Source organism: Ptychodera flava, chromosome 6, assembly GCF_041260155.1.
Source record: "Ptychodera flava strain L36383 chromosome 6, AS_Pfla_20210202, whole genome shotgun sequence".
Taxonomy (NCBI): domain Eukaryota; kingdom Metazoa; phylum Hemichordata; class Enteropneusta; family Ptychoderidae; genus Ptychodera; species Ptychodera flava.
Genome location: NC_091933.1, coordinates 9,863,868 through 9,886,903, shown reverse-complemented (window position 1 = coordinate 9,886,903; position 23,036 = coordinate 9,863,868). Strand labels below are relative to the sequence as shown.

The 23,036-nt window shown below is 37.2% G+C and overlaps 1 protein-coding gene across 4 annotated transcripts in view; it reads right to left on the bottom strand.

Annotated features, from left to right (window-relative positions):
* Positions 1–6,113: 6,113 nt before the first annotated feature.
* LOC139134789 (receptor-type tyrosine-protein phosphatase gamma-like) overlaps positions 6,114–23,036 on the bottom strand; it is a 102,292-nt gene continuing 85,369 nt past the window's right edge. For 3 of the 4 annotated variants that reach the window (XM_070701849.1, XM_070701850.1, XM_070701851.1), the window contains 2 exons: positions 13,096–13,231; positions 6,114–12,211 (listed from right to left, as the gene is read on the bottom strand). In XM_070701849.1, the coding sequence (XP_070557950.1) occupies positions 11,696–12,211; positions 13,096–13,231 (652 nt within the window). In that variant the 3' untranslated portion in view covers positions 6,114–11,695. The remainder of the gene's footprint in view (positions 12,212–13,095; positions 13,232–23,036) is intronic. The other variant, XR_011552867.1, reaches the window with a different exon arrangement.

Sequence of the window (23,036 nt, the reverse complement as noted above, 5' to 3'; positions counted from 1 at the left end):
AAGATCGTACTAGAGTTTGCATATTCGGCCAGGTTGATATAACAAGGTCAAGTCTGATGACAACAGTCGTTTGTCAATAATGTAATGACATGAAGAAGATGGTGAACGTATTTTGACCTTGGCGTGATAAATATTTTCTATTCTGAGAAAGAAGATCATTATAGGAGGACATTATCTAGCCATTCAAGATGAGAAATATTAATACAATGTGAAAACAGTGAATTTATTATTTCTTTGCAGATTACATACACAGTACTGAATGCTTCCTAATGTTTTTGTTTCTGATTACGTTTCAAACTAGACTCATAGGTAAACTTTCCAGCAGGCGACAGAAATGTTATTTCTGCGGGTCACCAAGCCAATATATTGCGGGGTCAGAAATGGAATCCAAATAATAAGGTTTTCTAACATCGAACTTTAACCAGGCACCAATTCCTGAAGAATATTTAAAGACTCGCTTCTTTAATCTCTCTCTCTCTCTCTCTCTCTCTCTCTCTCTCTCTCTCTCTCTCTCTCTCTCTCTCTCTCTCTCTCTCTCTCTCTCTCTCTCTCTCTCTCTCTCTCTCTCTCTCTCTCTCTCTCGTGTCAATGCAAATTGTTATTTTTTCTCTAGGAAGCATTATTATTGTAGAGTTGGTCAGAGAGAACGGTTGCTATATTTTTTCTTCCCAAATGAAGCATTTTATTTTCACATATCCAGTCATTTGTTTTTATTTTTCTCTTTCGTTGTCGTTGTACACGCCACCTAGTTCAGTATCTCAATTCTCAGCTCCCAGCTGGCCAACAACACAAACTAACAACAATCGGACACGTATTCGTTACGAAGGTCGTGTACTGATTTCAAATGCAAACAATAGCGGTTTGGTTTTACAAGTTGAGATGCTGTGTTGTCAAATTAAATCGTGAGTGGTTCAACACGCTTTTAGGAGTAGAACGTGACATAAGAAATAGCAACTTTCAGCTAAAAAAATATAAAATTACAACTACTGGCTCTTGTAGCAGATTGTTCAGTTTATAAAGCATATTATAATACACCACATGCGCATTATATGTTTTAATTTGTCAGAATAGATACGGCAACTCCTCACTGAATCGACAAATGACGTCAGGGGGTATTTTTGAAAGACTCATCCCTGGGTAATAGTTTTTGCCCAAATTTGGAAAAGTGTCAGGTCACGTGACCTTACGCGTAGTGTCGTCTGCTCCTTTGAATCAATGTCGGGTGACAAGAACGTGATGTGAGCGCCCGGGATGAGTGACGAGCCTCTCTCTAAAACAGCAAGATTTTCCATTCCAACTACGTATGAACTTGAACAGCTCAACGACGACAAAGATTGAGAAGATTCAAGTGCAACCAAGGATGTTACTAGGTATGCTTAGGATACTTTTGTTAAGAAATTGGTGCTACAATTACCGCTATGGAGAAATCGCGAAGTAAACTTGTCACAATGGATTGTTACAGTGCATAATATCAAAACACTTTAAAATCTATAACACAAAACAACATGAGCGTGTGGCGTGTTATAAAACACCGTACCTATAACCTGGTCTTATTCGGGCTATAGTACCTCTTCATTACCCCTCGTGGTCGTGCGTTACCAGAAACACATCGCTATACCCCTCGGCCTACGGCCTCGGGAATGTCGGTGTGTGTTTCTGGTAACGTACCCAAGGGTAATAAACGGGCCCTATAGCCCTCGTGACCAGGTAATAGGTGTTTACTAGTCCCTAATGGTTTAGAAAAAGTAACGTCACAGGTTTTTTTTCCAAAAAAACTATTTCTCTAGGGAAAAAGTTTTGAAAAAGTGCCCGGTCACGTGACCATACGCTTAGTGTCGTCTGCAACTTTGAAACTTTGTCCCATTGCCTCTGCATCAAAACACATTTATATAAAACAATAACAGAAGAGGATGAGCATGTGGTATCTTGTAAAGCATCTATAGCCTGGTCTTTATTCGGACCTCGTGGCCTTCAAGTTGTGTTACTAGAATTATCGCTATACCCCTGGCTTACGCTCTCGGGGAATAGCGATGTGTTTCTGGTAGCACACGGCCCCTCAGGGACGCTATAGCCCTCATGACCAGGAAAAGGTTATTCACTGACATTGTGTTATCTTTGCTAGAAACTTACGGATGGGTGGAATGAGCCTTATTCAAAGAAGACTTCAACTTGACATTTAGATTTTCCGTGAGTATTTATTTACACCTTTCTTTACAACAAACTACATACGAATGTTATGTAAATACGAGTTGTGTTTATTACTTGACTACCACCATGATGATATTGTATGTGAATACTAACCCTTCCATCACCATGATCTGCGCATGGTGGTGACCATGGTGTGCACCCGCTTAGGCCAAATAAAAACATATAATGTGTTTCCGGTAACATGCCTCTGAAAATTAGGGTAGGTAGGTCGGAGGATTGTTTTTCTTTTTGTTGGCCCAGACCTAAGATACTGTACAATTTGGAGAATTTCGTAGGATTTTTTTCTAGGGCGGGTTGCTGGAAACACATATTTATTTTTGGCCGTAGTGGGAATTTGGATGAACTGGTTAAAAATGAGATTTTGGGTGGTGTGATCGCCAAAAAATGTAAATTTCAGTGTTGACTGTCTTGTTAATTGTGGTATTATTCATTAAATCATCAAATGTAAAAATAATATGTTTGCTTGCCTTCCAACTTTAATAAACTATATTGAGTATATGAGTTCTGAGCGGCATACTTAGAAACAAAGGCATTCATGAGTAATATACACTGGTGGCGCTCGACACAACGCTATCCATGACTTGTTCTGTTGCAAAAGGATTGACACATTAGATTTTTCCAAAATCTACCAGTAACTGGGATACTACTTACAGCGGGTTTCGTCACCATTGTTTCTCTTTGGTTTGTCAAAATGGACTTTAGAATTCCTGTGTTCACTTACTTGCGCACCCTCTAGTTGAGAAAAATCAGACGCATCCATGCACTCCCGACACGTGAACTGAACATGCTGTGATAAAACCACAAAAATCCCCTACTGAGACAATCCAGCTATAAAATATTTTATGCCAGCGATGGTTTTGAGAATAAGGTAGTACACGCCTTAAAAGTGGAAGACTTAAACTTTTGCTCAAACTTTCCTCAGTGAAACTTTCAACAATTCTTCCACCAAATCAAGAATAAAAATCAGGGGTCAACATGCAAAGTTTGGTACTGGAGAAACAAATCACCCAACATTTACACCAATATTTGAAATTTAAAATGGCTGCCATCCCTTTATTAACTCTATGAGTAAAAAAGAAATTTTCAATTTTCAAAAAACGAAGACAGTGAATTTTTTCTTACTCCAAAAGCTTCAAAATGACCCCCTACAAGTGGTAGACCAGAAAATTATGTAAAAATCTGAGAGTATGGAGTCCTAGAGGCTAATTGTACCTTAAGCTGCAATTTTGTATAGAGAGTATCAGACACTCATTCACGTTGAAGCAATAGTTCATTGTACAGCTTGGATCAGTCTAGACTGAAAGATCTGTTGCTAGAGGGCGCCCTATTAAGAGGGGGGGGGGGTGTACAGAGTGCCCTCCAGTGACGGATCTTGTAGTCTAGGATAAGTCAATATGCAAATAATAGTAATAATGAAATGATCATTGTCAATAGCCAGGCGCAAACAAACCACCCCTAGTGCAAGTACACAGTGAATTTGACCAGATCATGACACATAGAAGTTTGCGAAAGTATGGAAGACCGGTCACGACATGCGACATGCGACCTGCGACTTCAAAACTGCGACCTGCGTCCCGCGAGTTTGAAACATGCGACCTGCGACTTCGGCATTTAGACCTACGTGTAACCTGCGACTTCACAACAGCGACCTGCGTGTTTGTCAAACTGCGACCTGCGACTTCACAACTGCGACATGTGACAACAACACGTAACGTTTCATGGTGTTTTCCTCAGTATTAGATTGAAGGCGTCTTGCGTGAACTTTAATCCTTTGAGCGCCAAAGTCTATTTTTGTCCCCTTTATATAATAAACCCCTGTCAATTTTTCTCCAATTTTTGCAAAAAAATTGGGAAAAACCTGTAGCCAATGAAATGTGATGTCGATTTGGTCCAAAATTATCAAAAAATTACAGAAAAAATCATACAATTGGTAAAATTTTGCACTAAAATTTTGGTGGGAGAAAATTACAGCGCTCAAAGGGTAAAACGTGGAAAGGAGATTTAACGTTCAACATCGATCAATTAATAAGCCATTGCTTTCGCTTTGGTAAATCGTTCACCAAGTCTGGCAAAACTCAATTCATGTACACACCAGTTCACTCATTTTCATCTGGAGAGATAATTTTATGACGGAAATGTTGACAGTCCGTGTTAATGCATGGAAAATAATATGCTACGTGATAGGCATTTATATGTTTATATTATAATTTCAAATTATTTTAGATATTCTTCGTCTGCCTTACCTCGCTTCTTTCCTTATGTTATCGACAAACTTTTTGATTTTTAGAAATCTCTGGTATTTATCCTCATTTCACTGTGGTATAACCATCTAGCTGTCTGTTTAATTCATCAGTTGTCCCCCTGTATCATAACTGCGTCAGTGTCATTGCAAACATTCGAATTTTCAGTTATTGTCGTTCATTTTCTAACATTTCCAGTTTTGTTCCAATTCTCTAGTGATTGATCATCGGATGTTGCCATCTTTTCGTCTAATTTCATTTTTACTTTTCGTCAAAAAATCGAATTGATCCAACTTTTGTTCAGTAATGTTGGAAAAATAAAAATATTCTTACTGGTTAACTTCGGACTACATTTGTCTACACAAATAACATATGCAAAGTAAAGCAGTTAAAATAATACTGATATTGACAGAAGTGCAAACATATTTGCTAACCATGAATAGCCAGAGACCGACTCAAGTTCTTTATAGATAACGCGAGTTAAAACTGTAAAACAGGACATAATTAAACCCTCCTACAATCCTATTTTCAGTCTTTAAGCCTAATATGTACATACTATAATATGTACATATTATTTTTTGTGTGTATATAATATTTTAGATCATGTAGGCAGAAAAGTTCCAGAAACTATTAAACACTGATGTAGACGTTTAAAACCCTATTGCTATTGCATTATTTCAGATCGGTTTGCCTTTCGTAAGAAGGAAAATAAATTTGTGCTCTTCGTTTGTGGAATTCTCTACCGTCACAGCTTCATGCACTTCTATCGCTGGTTGAATTCTTTCGCTGGCCGATTTTTGCGTAGGCCAGCGGTGCGAAAATAATGCTCTGGTCGCGAGAATGCGGTAAACCGGCTGTTTTAATATAGTGCAATGGTGTCCCTCGTGTTTTTCAGGCTCGTGTTCAGAGCATGGTGCGAACAAATCAAGACTGATATCGCAGTTTGACAAACACGCAGGACGCAGGTCGCTGTTGTGAAGTCGCAGGTTAGGCCTACACCTTGGTCTAAATGCCGAAGTCGCAGGTCGTATGTTTCAAACTCGCAGGACGCAGGTCGCAGTTTTGAAGTCGCAGGTTGCATGTCGCATGTCGTGACCGGTCTTCCATACGAAAGTGAGTGCATATATGGAATAGCTGATCCAAATCAAGTGTGATAAACCATCACTAAAAATCCATGGACAGATGTGTTTCATTGAACTTTGAGTGAGTTTCAAAGTTGCATTAATCTGTGCTTTTTTTGAACTGCTGTCGCTAGTTACTCCAACATTGACAACGTAAAAAATTTTACAAATTACTGATACATTATCTACATTGTGGAAAATTTTACACTCATTTTCAGGGCTACCAGGACAGGTTTCAAATGTATTAAATTGCAAATATGCCGGTAGTAGTGATTTTTGATTCTCGACTAATCAGGGCCCTGCATTTTTGTCATGTATACACTGGTAGGACATAGTCTGTTAATATTGGAATATTCTCGTGAGATCTTACACAACACGCACATTGGTATAGGTAAGGACTACCATGACATTGTACAAAGTGTCATTGTAGTTCAAGGTCAAGACGTGCTTACCCCCTCAGTGGTTTACTCTTGTACACTGATGTCTGTACAAAGTGTTTTACAAAAGCAGTGAAACATCACAGAACACACAAGAACAATTAGCATTCAGAAAAAAAATATTTATTCTGTATAATATATGAGAAACAAACTATTTCATATTCTACATGAAAAATATTATAAGTAACATGATCTAGAATATTTCAAAATGATAATTCATCTGTGAAAAAATGTGACCTTTAATCTACCAGGCCTGTTGTAGATCACTTTTCCTGCAAGTTCAATGTTGGTCTTTCCTCATCTAAAACCCATTTCCTAACATTTTTAAAACAGCACACAAGACCTTGATTTCACTCATGATTGTAGTAGATTTTGTAAAATTTGTCTAAGTATAAATAAAAACAAGGTGTTCCATGGATATATACATGTAAAACCTGCACTACTTTCCCGATACCATTCATTCTGAAAATGACAGACAATATTTTCTTCTCATCGCGTTGTAAATTTCAGTTCTTAGCACACAAGTTTTCCATTTTCATTTGTTCAAGAATTAAAAGCCTATTTTTATGTGAAGTCTCCATTTTCTCCATCATATAACTTTTCATATTTAACTCATTCAAACATATTTGATAAGCTGGAGTTTAAGCAACGCAGACATACAGAAACTGTGTCAGCATTGTGAGAACAACATTATTATCATGATTCTATTTCAAGTAGACTCATACCATATATGGTGTAACTTAACACTGAAGAATTCATAATTCTTTGATGCATAGCAAAATGAATTAACCGCTATAAGACAATGATAGATGATAAGTATAAACCTAGTAAGTTTTCAAGAATGTGCACTCAACATGAGTGGAGAAAATGTCAAAAAAATGCGTTGTAAAGAATTAATTTTTGAAATATTGGCTTGTCATGGCAATGCAAAATTGCAGGATTGAAGTCAAAATACTTTATGATTGAAAAGGGTTAGCGTGGTAGAAGATTGTTCCTACATACAACAAGTTTGTCACAAACAGAACATAATTGGGTTGCTACGGACTTTTGACCTGTAACCTCATACAAACTGTGGACTTTTGACCTGTCACATAACACAATAAAGCCGAAAGGAGGAAGTCAATATCTCTATTGAGAAATCTATTTATATCAACATCTGGCAAGATGAATTTATGAAACACATATTAGATAAATGTGATTGACCACAATATGAAATATTGACAGAAATCATACCGTCAAAAAAATTTTATGCTATTTTTTAATGATTTCACATATTATAATATTCTTTGGCGACATAATTACTTTAAATAAATTAAAAAAATTCCTCATCTAGTGTCGCGATTTGACATCTTATCTGATACAAGGTACTTTTTGTATACTTTAGGCTCTTAAAGATTTAAAGCATAAATCATTACTCACTGATACTTTGTTAATATATGTTCATGGACGAAATATTTACATCTCAGGAACAAATCGTTATCTAAGGACCTAAAGAGGATATTTTGATTAAATAGCATCTGCAAACATTTGATATCAGTGTGTGTACACATGGTTGTATAATTTTCAAGCAAGAAGATCTTGCTTTGGTTGAAGTGTGAAGGTGTTGGTTTTTCAAGACTGCACATTTATCTCCATGCATCAAATATTTCACCTCATTCATTTATCTGAAGACAAGAATAAGTGACAGCCTATAAAGACAGACGATTAATATTGATATAAACTCAAATATGAAGGTCAAGTTTATGGTTGATGGACTGACTGGCAGACTGGATGAAAATTAAACAACATGGGAGACAATGTAAGGGTATGATATTCATTTTTCAGCTGATTTTCAGAATTAATATTTATAGGATTTAAAATTAGCCACAAAGCTGGGGTAAAAGCAAACTACAAAATGTCTTTTTTGGGACAACTAATTTTCAGAAATGGATGTCCACTTTGACTACTACGTAGAAAAATAATTTCAAGCCTGGGAGGTAAAACTTTAAGTATATCTTCATGAGTTAAACAAAGTGTATACGGTCTCAATACCTTTCTTTTGGTAGGTAAGTGAGTGGTTCATTTATAAAAGAAAAAGAATAAAACCACAAATCTTTGAATGAAATAACCAGTACCTGTGTGCTTTTCTTTTACAAACATACAAAGCATCATACATGTATCTTGAATAGTGATCAGATGAGTAACACACAGAAATTTGAATCAGAAAATCTACATGGCATGTGTGATTGAATGATACAGTTTACAATTCATTTCCAAAAGCTTAATCTACAAAAATATTACTTTTTTCAACAAATCATAAAAAGCATGATAAAGTACTTTTAAATTTTTTACAGATTAATTTCAGACACCATATGCTTGAACTACTGGGGTGCTTTGTGATTTATACATCTGTTTGATCGTACATATATTGATACTACTTTAAATACTCAAATATGAGAGATCTATCATCACTTTTTACAGTTGCGCTCCTTCATCCATGTATCCATAAAAAATTGTCTAGTTTTTAACCTACTGTTATGAACCTTTAAAACAATTATGTCTATTATGCTCATATAAATATCACTTGCTATGAGATGTGACCTTTGAACTTTGAGTTTGGCAGCACCATCAATTGCGCCCACACAAATGTCACTGACCTTGAGATGTGACCTTTGAACTTTGAGTTTGGCAGCATTATTATACTGTGTCCACATAAAATGTGGGTGATCAGTCTCAGTGGGGTTTAATATTTCCCCATCTTGAGATCACTGCATTGACAAAAAGGTAGCCATCAAATGATGAAATTATTAAAATACGTCTGCAATAACTTGAAAACAATTGTTTTGTCATAACAAAAAAATGAAAGAAAAATATTCTAATAATGAATGTACTCTGTACTACAACCTGCTCCTCCCCACCCCTCTATATAATGAACTTATCTTGTATTGGGTTTGACGATCCTTTGAGGGAAGGTGGGTCCTGAAAGAAACAAATGCTAAAATGCATGTAATTTCCTCTAAAATGAAGAACAAAACAGAAAAGCAGACACTCTTGAAGGCAGTAAAAACTGGGTGAAAAAAAACACACTAAATAACTGCAAAATGAATGACAGAAATACGTACAAAATGTAACAATCAACAAATCATATTTACAACTTACAATTGCGAGTTTCCTATGCATATAAATGAGGAAGTGTATTTGCTTGTAAAGATGAAAAAGGATAAAAATCTTTACAGAAACTTTACTTACAGAATGAGAATGCTAAATTATCACTATTATATACATAACACACAAATAAACAAATTAGTGTACAGAGTTACAAAATGCAGCTTGGTCTAATCATAGTCCTCCACTGTGAGAGGATGGACTGTGGTCTAACCACAGACCTCCACTGTGAGTGGGGGGACTGTGGTCTAACCACAGACCTCCACTGTGAGAGGAGGGACTGTGGTCTAACCACAGACCTCCACTGTGAGAGGAGGGGCTGTGTGGTCTAACCACAGACCTCTCCTGAGACTGGAAGGACTATCGTCCAACCACAGACCTCCACTGTGAGAGGAGGGACTTTGGTCTAACCACAGACCTTCACTGCGAGTGGAGGGACTGTGGTCCAGCCACAGACCTCCACTGTGAGTGGAAGGACTGTGGTCTAACCACAGACTTCCACTGTGAGTGGAGGAACTGTGGTCTAACCATAGACCTCCATTGTGAGCGGAGGGACTGTGGTCTAACCACAGATCTCTCCTGAGAGTGGAGGGACTGTGGTCTAACCTTAGACCCTCAAGGGTCTATGGTCTAACACTGTACTTAAAAAACAGTTTAGTGGTGTGGATAGTTAAGCTAACCCTATCATTGCCATTGTCTAACTGGATGATGGCTAGAAATCTTGAAGGTACTGTGGATTTTAAAATTGCAAAACAGAATTTCTTTTTTTAACTAACAGAGCTAACATCTGGGCACTGATGCTTTGCCTTCATTTTATATCTGACTTATCAATAAATGTATGCGTGTATACAATAACTTAAAGTTATCTGGACAATTAACTACACTTTGATTGATGCTCTGACTGATGTATTACTGCAAAGTGGCCTCTAAAAATTAAACCCCTGTGTGACACAGTGTGGGTGTCTCGATGTGAAATGAAAAATGACAAAACTGTGTTAAATGGAAAAGTTTTCACCATTACATACTTCACAACAAAAACTTTGTCATTGTGATGAACTGATAATTTCTATTTATAGCCGTGTGAGAGAAATACACCCATCTGCAGTGGTTTTTGGATATTCACACATTGTAACATTCTCCATTTTGATCAAAGTTTGATGCAAGTTCAAGTTTAAAGCTGAACAGAAATACTCTATTTCATGAAAAGATGGCATGTCTTGCTTAAACGTTTCCAAGGTGAAGGGGATTGTTCCAAAAGGAAAATATTTACTATACATTGTACGTTTGCAAGATAAACTTACACTATCAGTATTGATAAATTGAAGTTTGTGAGCAGTCTGACATAAATGACATAAATGACGGACTGAAAGTGAAATATCCATTTATAAAATCATGATGCTAACCCCGCATGCAGTGTCTACGCTGTATGTAAAATAACAAGTTCAATGATATGGTATCCCTGTGTAAATACTTTGTGTATAGAGTGTCTTTATGTACCGTGAACATAGCCTAATATGTATAGAATTTATCTGAAGAGTGGCGATGATATAATATCATTGCATGGCAATATAATGCATTGCTGAATGTAAAAAACATGACAAAAATGTTATGTGAATTTGGATTTTGATAAAGGATATTTACGGGACCATGGGATAAAAACTACGAGATAAGGTACCCATAATTTGCCTAATTGAATTACATTAACCATAGTGTAAGAAAAGTACATATCAACAACTGACAATCAGTCCAGAATTTAAAACTTCACATCATTTCAATGACATGCATCACAAGGTCAGGACGAATCAGAATATGCATTTCTTATTTACACAAATCAAAAACAAAAATAAGTTTTTCATAAAAAAATTTCATCTTTTTTAAGCTGACAGTTTAACACAACTGGAAGTACTCCAAGTCTTCATCAAAAAGATATCTTAATTGATTTGTAGGATTCAAAGAGGAGACAGGAATTGGATCCTGTGAATTGTCATGGCTCTAAATATTGGTAGTCATTAGATGATTTCACATTCAGATCACTAAATAAAAAATGATAAATTTCCCCTTTGGCTATTTACAAGCAATAAAAACTTTACAAACAGTGGCATAACAGAGGTTTTGTATTTGTGTGTTATCTGACACTTGATGCAATTACCGTCTATGTACAAGATGGTGCCAATAATCTTTTGCTATTCTCCCATATATTGTATGTACACCAAGAGCGAAACGCAAACACTTTGCTTTTCTTAATTTACAGAGCCACGTCACAAAACTCTGTTGCTCACAAACACTGACTGCAACTAGTAATACTGTTGACTTGGCAGACATTCTCACTGTCACCATCATCTTGCCTTCAAATGATTCAAATCAACCATTAGGAATCTTCGCCAATAGATGGCGCTCTACATCCTTGACCGAATCAACCCACCCACTTGATAACTAGTATCCTAGTATCACTAGTACCCACATCTTTACACATGGCAGGATCATTATTTTGTACAGAATTCCTCTTCCAGCAAATTTTACCAGTTGCAAGAAGTCAAGTTCACATTTAAACTTCCTGGAACACATCATCCTCTTCAAAGCCAGATTCTCTGTAATCTGACGCTGAGCTGTTATTGTTAGAAAGTTTCCTATTGTCTGAATCTTTCTTTGGCGTCAACGCACCGTCGGGCTGTTTTGTCCATTTTACTGCGATATCACCGTCACTGTTTGCTAGCGTTGTAAGTTCATCATCGTCGGTCGCTGCATTTACCTCCTCCTCAGCAATCTTCGCTCTCTGCAATGCACTGCTTCTCTTCTTCAGTTTATACGAATTTCCCTTCGGACTGCCCGGTTCTGACGTGAAGGATCGCGAACGCGCGATGTTGTTGCTGGACACCTGAGGTCTGTGGTCTTCGTGCAGAGAAAACGCCCGCCTTATCGAGTCAACAGCGTTACTGCCATGCCTTTTCTGTGATGAGCCGTTGTGAGATGGTAGGTGAGCTCTACCACTGCCAAGTTTACGGTCTTTATGTCGATTATCAATGGCAGTCTTCATGGCCGTAAACAAGAACAGGTAATCAGCCTGTGAATGATAAAATTAGTTTGTCAAATTAAATTTAAATTCCATGACTGACAACAAAACAATAGACATTTAATAAAGGGCAAGCAACTGTAGTTTTTGATGATTTTTTACCATTTTTTATCGTACACTTTGGTTTCTTGTTCTACTCCACAAAGCATATTCAGATATACAGTATTCAGCTTGTCAACTCTGTCTGGGCATGTGTAGACTGTATTATTATTGTTGACAAGTTCATTCTGATCCAGAGTAGAATTCAAATGTGAACAATAACAGTGCATTTTTATGTCTGCACAATGTCCTGACAAGCTTAATAGTTGGTGTTTCAACATGCTTGGGGAGTAGAGCGCGAACTTGCATTTGACATACAAAATACAAATAGTGAAAAAATCATTTAAAAGTTCCAGCTACTGGCCCTTTAAAGCATACTGTGATAAGAATGAACTTTGATTTGATATTCGCCACAAGGAAGTGAAAGTAAGATGTCTTTGTATATTATGTGTAAAGACTCAGAGAATATTAAAATGCCTATATTGATACCAATATGTACAGTCGTACAATACTGAACACGCATACAAACATGTATCTGTCATAGCATTGTCTCTTCTTTTTTTTATGTTTTGAATCATAAATAGAGCGCAGTAGCTACAAGTCAATGTTTGTTGACTGTTGTCTTTCTTATGTCCTTGTCTGAGATATCCGAAGTTCTTCTGTTGATAGCACTGAGGAATCAATGGATCAACTTATTTTTGTAGTCAATATTAATGTACTTTCTCATGTGAGAGATAAACATCAATGCGGTATAGACAACATGAGTTGACATCTGATAAAAAAGAATACCCTACTTCCCCTTGGCTACTTCAGTTTAGTATGATGGCCTAATTTACCTTGGTGGGGAAAATGCCAGGTCTACGAAGATTATACAACATTGCTATTTCATAAACATTGATGATGTCTTCATTCCGGAGTTGCTGATTGAGGGTTGACAACGCACAGAATGTCGCAGCGGTACAACCACCAAATCTGTCAAAAGAGGAAGCATATACAAATGTGAGTTGTCAGATGTCATTGTTCTATAAAGTTTCAAATAAGAATTTCACGCAACTCTGGGACAATTGAACTACAGAAGTAAAGAGAACAAATACGCTATAGACATGAGGAGTATTAATAACATGGGGCCCGGGGGCACCGACGTCTTTGTACCTCCTTACTGTTTATTATTTGCCATAAATGTGAAATTTGGCAAAAAGTCAAATTGTTTGGACATAAATGAAAGTATTTTGAACTGGTTGGTTACTGCTCCAGCATAAGTTCAAGTGTGGATTCTAAGTATCAACCACCCTGATATGAAAGTGAATTAAGAATTAGAGATGGGACTCAATAGGATCAACAATATCTAAACAGGAAACGGTGAACTTATAGAAGGGGAGAAAATTTAGCCAATGGCTAATCTAAACCAAATTACTTAAACTGGACTGTTGGCATTGATTACACATGTATTTATTGTCCATCATATAGAAAATAAATTTGGGCCATTGACTAAAAAACATTTGCTTGTTACACTCACCACACTTGTACTTAGTATTTGGAGTGTACACCTATCTACAATACAATGATAAAAAGTTTGGACTCTGTATGTCAACAGTGCATCTTTAATGTATGAGACTAAATAAGCTTACCCCTCAAGTATGTATAGGCCAAAAACAATATTTAATTTTGAATTATGTAGTGCAGGGAAGGACATACAATATGGTGAAAAGCAAATTAAATATAACAAGTCATCGTTGATGACACAGTCCCCACTTGTTAATGGGTGCTTTGATTACAGGTCCTCAGAGAGGATAGTCCTCTTCATTAGGTCTGTGATAAAAATACTTTTGAATAAATTCGCTTGATACATGTCTGAGTTGTAGTTCAAGACATGAAAAAATCGTAATAAAATGGCCACATGGTGGCCATATTATATCGAATCACAAAACAAATCAATGTGCATATGTATGACATTGGTCGATGTCCTTGTACCAACTTTGATTAAAATCGGTTGAAATATGCCTGAGTTATGGCTTTGTACATGAAAAATCATGACAAAATGGCCGCACAGCAGCCATATTGGATCGTATCACAAAACAAATTGACGTGCATATGTATAACATAGGTCAATGTCCTTGTACCAATTTGAATAAAATCGGTGAGATATGCCTGAGTAATGGCTCTGTACATGAAAAAATCATAACAAAATGGCCGCATGGCGGCCATATTGGATCATATCACAAAACAAATTCATGTGCATAGCTATGACATTGGTCAATGTCCTTGTACCAAGTTTGAATAAAATCTGTAGAAACATGCCTGAGTAAAGGCTCTGTACATGAAAAAATCGTAATAAAATGGCTGCCTGGCGGCCATGTTGGATCGTATCACAAAGAGTATTGACGTGCATATCTATGACATTGGTCAATGTCCTTGTACCAACTTTGAATAAAATCAGTTGAAACATGCCTGAGTTTATGGCTCTGTACATGAAAAAATCGTAATAAAATGGCCGCCTGGCAGCCATATTGGATCGTATCACAAAGCAAATCAACGTGCATCTGTATGACATATGAAGTAATCCTTGTACCAAGTTTGAATGAAATCGCTTTGGGCATCTCTGAGATATCTGCGTGAACGGACGGACGGACGCACGCACGCACGCACGCACGCACGCACGCACGCACGGACATGACCAAACCTATAAGTCCCCCCGGACGGTGTCCGTGGGGACTAAAAACTGAATATACAATTATATGGAAATGTTGTTTTACAGTCATGAGTATCTGGTGTGTGCCGAGAGACAAATATTAAAATTGGACAGTATCATCCTGACCACAGTTTGTCTGACTGGTTGTTTCCTTCTGATTTTCTGACACGGTGATAGGTACAAAATATTATGCAATCCACGATAGTTATACAACATAGCTTGCATTTTGTTCACAGTAGAACTGATCAGTTTTACATGTAAGATAACTTTCTTGTAAACCGTAAATTCTGGCTTCTGGCAGCTCAAATGTCGCAATACTACATTTTTTTGATATGATATGGGGTGACTTGCACACATATGCAATATGCAGTGACAGCCGATATATTCATAGTAATAGTCTACTACATTCAAGCATAGTGATGTTGACAACTACATGCATGCCAGTGCACGATTTCAAAGTAGCCAGGAGGAAATTCTAATGGTCTTTTAGTGGAAAATATAGGTATTAAACGACAGTGAAACAAACAACATTAGTTATCGTGACTTGCTGAAGTGCAATCTCGGATCATGTATGATCTGATGATCATGCCAAATTTATACCATGTCGGATTATGCTGTGATTCTGAAGTGCGACGTACTTCCTTAGTAAATCGGTCAACATAAGCATGCACACACTGTCTTTAACGATCGAAGTCAACAATGATGTCAAAAATGCACAACTGTTGAAATTACCCAAAACAAGTCATCGTTGATGACACAGTCCCCACTTGTTAATGGGTACTTTGAATACAGGTCCTCAGAGAGGATAGAGTCCTCTTCATTAGGTCTGTGATAAAAATACTTTTGAATAAATTCTCTTGATACAGTACATGCCTGAGTTATGGTTCAGGACATGAAAAACTCGTAATAAAATGGCTACACGGCACCCATATTGGATTGTATAACAAAACAAATTACCATGCATATGTATGACATTGGTAAATCTCCTTGTACCAACTTTGAATAAATTTGCTTGATACATGTCTGAGTTATGGTTCCGGACATGAAAAAAATGTAACAAAAAGGCCACACGGCAGCCATATTGGATTGTATCACAAAACAAATCAATGTGCATGTGTATGACATAGGTCAATGTCCTTGTACCAACTTTGAATGAAATCGGTTGAGATATGCCTGAGTTATGGCTCTGTACATGAAAAAATCGTAACAAAATGGCCGCACGGTGGCCATATTGGATTGTATCATAAAACAATTAATTTGCATAGCTATGACATTGGTCAATGTCCTTGTACCAAGTTTGAATAAAATCGGTTGAAACATGCCTGAGTTATGGCTCTGTACATGAAAAAAATCGTAATAAAATGGCCGCCTGGCAGCCATATTGGATCGTATCACAAAACAAATCGCGGTGCATCTGTATGATATAGGTCAATGTCCTTGTACCAACTTTGAATAAAATCGATTGAGATATGCCTGAGTTATGGCTCTGTACATGAAAAAAATCGTAACAAAATGGCCGCACGGCAGCCATATTGGATCGTATCACAAAACAAATTTACATGCATATCTATGACATTGGTCAATGTTCTTGTACCAACTTTGAATAAAATCGGTTGGAACATGCCTGAGTTATGGCTCTGTACATGAAAAAATCGTAATAAAATGGCCGCCTGGCAGCCATATTGGATCGTATTACAAAACAAATTGACGTGCATCTGTATGACATATGAAGTAATCCTTGTACCAAGTTTGAATGAAATCGCTCCAGGCATCTCTGAGATATCTGCGTGAACGGACGGACGCACGGACGGACGCACGCACGCACGCACGCACGCACGGACATGACCAAACCTATAAGTCCCACGGACACCGTAAGCAACAGAAAACTAAAAGTTATCGCTGTGTCGAAAGAACAGTACATCAACAAAATAGCGTCAATGACACTGTAGCTCCCATCCTGGACTATTTAGTGTTTGTTCTCTGGTCAGATATTTGAACATGTGTGAAAGGGATAAAGTGCATGAAGTGAAAATACTTAAATGAAATGTACTGGAGACAGTGAAATATGTTTAATGTAATTATTCAAATATAAAATGGAAAAAATACAGAATTAGATATATCGAATACTGTGATACAACCATTATCTCAACAAGTCATTTACAATGACATAGTCCCCACTTGTAATAGGAGTATTAGTCTTGATGGGGCAGGAAAATGTGGTCATTAAGAAGTATCACTGGAGTGTATATGTTGAGATCTATGGGCACATAGGTCTATGTCGTTGTTCCCCATTTGAAACACATGAGGCATGTCTAAGTTATGGTTCTAAATCGGGAAAAAAGATCAGACCTCTAGCAGTATTGGCCAGCCAAGAAATACATATGCGCATATAAATGAGGTACAAGATGTGACATCTTAAGGTCTAATATCCTATCAAAATTGGAGGGTGTAGCACTTGTGGTTACTGAGTTATGGACAAATATGTATATTTGAGGTCAAAGGTCATCGAGGTCACGTGACATTTTGTCAAAAAAATTGTATTGCTAAGGGATGGACCATTAGACCTTGGGAGGGGGGGGTGGTCACAATGAAATTGTGAAAATTTTTTTTTTACTATTGTAAATTTCTGAATTTTTTTTTTTCCAATTGAGATTAGCTGTGCAAATTTTTTTTTTCAGAGTAAATTTTCAGATTTATAATTTTTTTTTAGTTCGTCGCTGTCTGAAGATAAAGAGGGCAAAGATGTGGTGCCAAGCACCACAAGCGGCAACGCAAGCGGTCATGGGGGGGGGGGAGGTCAGGAGAGGGGTGTCCCCTGCTGCTGTTGGAGCTTTTGAAAAACAGAGATTACAATGGTGTTATTTGGTGGCACTTGGGGAGTATTTTTGCGGGGGGAGGTCAGGAGGGGGTGTCCCCCTCCTGCCGTTGGAGCTTTTGAAAAATAGAGATTAAAATGGTGTTATTTGGTGGCACTTGGGAGTATTTTTGCGGGGGTGGTCAGGAGGGGGTGTCCCCCTCCTGCCGTTGGAGCTTTTGAAAAATAGAGATTAAAATGGTGTTATTTGGTGGCACTTGGGGAGTATTTTTGTGGGGGGTGGTCAGGAGGGGGTGTCCCCCTCCTGCCGTTGGAGCTTTTGAAAAATAGAGATTAAAATGGTGTTATTTGGTGGTACTTGGGGAGTATTTTTGCAGGGGGGAGGTCAGGAGGGGGTTGTCCCCCCTCCTACTGTTGGAGCTGACAAATAGAGATAAAAATGGTGTTATTTGGTGGCACTTTGGGAGCATTTTTTTCGGATTACACATCTTCCTCTGAAACATGGTCTTCTTGCTCCTCAGTAGCTTCCTATAGTTTTGAAAATTGACTATTTTGGTTTCCTGGCTTCCCTTCCTACTGCGTGGTGAAATGGCTACATTCACCCCACCAAACATCATGCATATCTCATGATTTACAATTGCTTTGACAAGCTGAGAAGCTAAAATAAGCTAAATAATATAGTTAAATTTGCATATTTGTGTTTTTAGAGCAATTGTTGCCATTTTTTGATCAAAACATCTATTTCTCTGTAGCAGCATGTCCAAATTGATTGGATGTGTATAGATGTGTTGAAATTTCAATATTTGTCTTTTTAGGGCAATTTATGCCATTCATGGTCAAAAATCTGTATTCTCTGAAAGGGCTTGTCCAATTTCTTTGAAATTTGCTACACAAAAACGATTATTCATGCAGATTTATTCAGTATTTGCTATCGAGAAACTTCAAAGTTCAACCCCTTTTGTGTGTTTTTGTGTTGGGATTTGTTGGATAGATGGCATTCTACGTAGTGTATTGTTGAATGTTAAAACATGTGTTGCTGTTGTTTTTTGAGGCTGTTTTTTGAGAAAAAAGAATTGAAAATGCCTTTTTAAAAGCAAAATAATACATAATGACTTGATATGCTGTTTTTATCATTATTGACGTGTTTCTACTTGTTCACGCCATTCTTGCATTCATCATTGCAATAAAATGCTGTGAAAAAAATGAAACTGATGTGGCCTGCATCTGTTTACCTTGATCTTAAAAGGCAAATACAACTTTCTGTCTTGACAACCATACCATAGTTTCAATGTTTTACCTAGTGTACCTGCTTGGTTTGTACGCAGGAAACAAGTAGAAAACAGGCTCTATAATTTCATAATTTCAAGTGATCAGAATACAAAAGTCCTAAAAAAGATAAGATAATCACAACTTCCAGTATAAGGGATACAGTCACTCTAAATGTGTAAATTAAAATTAAAAATGTTCTGGGAGGATGTACTAAAAAATACAGAAAGTTGCTTTCTGTTGGTAAAATCTAAAAAAAATTCAAAATTTTAAAGACTTTTGCAGATTTTTTTTTTTACGCCTTTGTCTTCTTATTTATTTATTTTTTTATTTTGCAAACTAGTTTGAAGATTTTTTTTTTCCTAACTTTCTGCTCTGAAAATTTTTTTTTTCTGTTTTTTGACCACCCCCCTCCCAAGATCAATGGTCCGTCCCTAATTAATCCCTATATGCCAAAAAATCAGATCTCTAGCTCTATTCGCTTGCCCAGAATTAGATGTGTACATAATTAATGAGGTTAAAGCGTGTGTTGTCATAAGGTCTCCCATCCTACTAAATACAAAGGACATAGCACTTGTGGTTACTTATTTATCGACATAAACATATATTTTACGTAAAAGGTCATCGAGGTCACATGACATTTGGTCAAAAAATTTCTCTCCTATAGTATCCCTATATACCAAAAATCAGACATCCAGCTCTATTGGCTCGCTCAGAATGAGATATGCGCATAATTATTGAGGTACAGTATGTGGTGTCATAAGGTGACCAATCATACCAAACATGAAGGGTGTAGCACTTGTGATTACCGAGTTATGGACAAATATGTATATTTGAGGTCAAAGGTCACCGAGGTCACGTGACTTTTTGTCAAAAAAAATTGTATTGCTAAGTTATCCCTATATACCAAAAATCAGACCTCTAGCTGTATTGGCTCGCTCAAAATTAGATATGCGCATAATTAATGAGGTACAATATGTGGCGACATAAGGTGTCCCATCATACCATACATGAAGGCTGTAGCACTTGTGGTTACTGAGTTATGGACAAATATGTATATTTGAGGTCAAAGGTCACCGAGGTCACGTGACATTTTGTCAAAAAAATTGTATTGCTAAGTTATCCCTATATACCAAAAATCAGACCTCTAGCTCTATTGGCTCACTCAAAATTAGATATGCACATAATTAATGAGGTACAATATGTGGCGTCATAAGGTGTCCCATCATACCATACATGAAGGCTGTAGCACTTGTGGTTACTGAGTTATGGACAAATATGTATATTTGAGGTCAATGGTCACCGAGGTCACGTGACATTTTGTCAAAAAAATTGTTTTGCTAAGTTATCCCTATATACCAAAAATCAGACCTCTAGCTCTATTGGCTCACTCAAAATTAGATATGTGCATAATTAATGAGGTACAATATGTCGCGTCATAAGGTGTCCCATCATACCATACATGAAGGTTGTAGCACTTGTGGTTACTGAGTTATGGACAAATATATATATCAGAGGTCAAAGGTCACCGAGGTCACGTGACATTTTGTCAAAAAAATTGTTTTGCTAAGTTATCCCTATATACCAAAAATCAGACCTCTAGCTCTATTGGCTCGCTCAAAATTAGATATGTGCATAATTAATGAGGTACAATATGTGGCGTCATAAGCTGTCCCATCATACCATATATGAAGGGTGGTAGCACTTGTGGTTACTGAGTTATGGACAAATATGTATATTTGAGATCAAAGGTCATCAAGGTCACATGACATTTTGTCAAAATATCCGAGATATATGTGTGAACGGATGGACTCACGGATGGACGAACAGACGGACATGACCCAATCTATAAGCTCACTGGACTTCATCCGTGGGGACTAAAAATTGTGTCACTGCATCCTTTTTGCAATATGAATACGATGAGAAACTAAATTTTTATTTTTCGTGGCCTTATACATGGGAGTCTATGGAGATTGCCTTATACATGGCAGTCTATGGACGTGTAAACTAAAAATATGCAAATTTCACCACGATTTGCCCAAATTTGGGAAAGGTCACTCCTATGCACTTCCATACCCAGTTTCAAATCAATCGGACTTGTGGTTTCAGAGCAGGAGATTTTTCGACCAAAAATGGGAGAAAATTACAAAAAAATTCATGAAAAATAGCAAGTCCAAGATACTGACCCAAGATGTCCACAATCATTTCATGTCAGCCCAAAGTACTTACATGCTAATTTTTCATGTAATCTGCTCAGTGGTTCTTGAGTTTTTTCAATTTTGACTGTTTTTACATTTTTTCACTTAATTTGCATATTTTTGGCAATGACAACTTCATTTGAACAAAATCTCATCTACAGCCCATCATCCATGTACACACCAAATATCAAGATGAAATGTACAGCGGTTTTGGAGTTTTTGATGTTGACGGACAGACATACAGACATACAGACATACAGACACACAGACATACAGACATACATACATACAGACATTTCCCTAGCCTATAAGAATAGCTTCCATTGCCATATATACATATGGCTATGGGAGCTAATAAAACGACGCTAGTTTGTTATGACATGGAGGTAGAAGGACAGAGCGTTCCCTCGCTCTCACCCAGCTATTAGTACGGGCTGCCGGTGGGATTGCCTCGCTAAGCAATGGATTCGCCAGTACTGGGGAGTACCGAGTACGGAGGCAATCATTCTCCAGTCTATCGAAGGAGCGTTTCGTGCCAAAAATCATGACAGCAACAAAAGTACCATCACTGTGAACTTCATATTTACAAAACATCATCAAATACATGCTAAAAACCCCAAAACGTCAAAATTCGCACCAACAAGATGCCGTCGGTTTGATTTTTCAAAGTCCTTGCAAAACAATGTTAACTTGTTATATGCGCATGCGCATATTAAGGTGAGACCCATTTGATTTCGGGGGGTATGCAGGTATAGGAAAGTTTTTTGTCAGAGAGACAGCATTTTTTTATTTCTACTGTCAGACCTGCATCAATTTTTTTTTCAAATGGAGTAGCAGTGAATTTTCAATTTAAGCCAGTGTTTCACATATCACAGGATGGTTTTATGTATTCATTTTACATTCCAACAAATGAAAACAAAATGGAAAGTCTAGTATATATACAACTTTAAATTGTAGAACACTTTTTTGGCAAATCAACTGTGATCAGTACTATACCTGCTTTTCTTTAAAACAGTCAATTCCTTTTAAGTTCTCAGGGGGGGATGTTATCTTTTGTGGTCAGAGAAACAAGGCTCACACATTGTATTTCATTATATTTGTTGTTCCTCAATTTTTCATTGTCGACTTGTAATCTTTCTAACATATTTATATTGAGAGAATAATGTATTGGTTTTAACACTAGTTTATTGACTCCTGTCTTGTGTTTTAAATTTTCACAATTTACAGGAGTCAAATAGTCCCATCTAGATATTGCCTATACCATTGAGATATTGCAACAGAAATCCTGAAATATGATTTCTTGGGTCAGAAAAGGGAAGGAAAACATCGAGTGCACTGAGGTGTAAAGTAGTAAATGCTTATATCGTAAGCGCTGGAAAAAAAAACACATAAGAATTGCTTGTGGTAGAAACATTTGCGCTGCCTATGGCAGCATGCCAGCAAAGAATACATGAGGATGAAGTTTCCAAAATTTTGCTCATTTCAACTGCATTGTGACAATTCCTTTTTTATTTCTGTCTGTTATGAGAATTTTTTTTCTCAAGCCATTACAGGCTTAGTTTTTTTCTTTTATTTCACCTGGTGACATTTTTTTTCTCAAAATCCTCCATACCCCCCCCAGAAATCAAGTGGTTCTCCCCTAAGTGAGCCCCTGACCTATACGGGCCAGTGGATTGCTTCCTCAGTAGAACTGATATGCCTGCCGGTACCGGTGTTTATCGCCTACGGAGGCCATCATTCTTCAGTCGATCAAAGGCGCCTTTCGTACCAAAAAATACACGACAGCCGCAAAAGTGCATCACTGTCAAC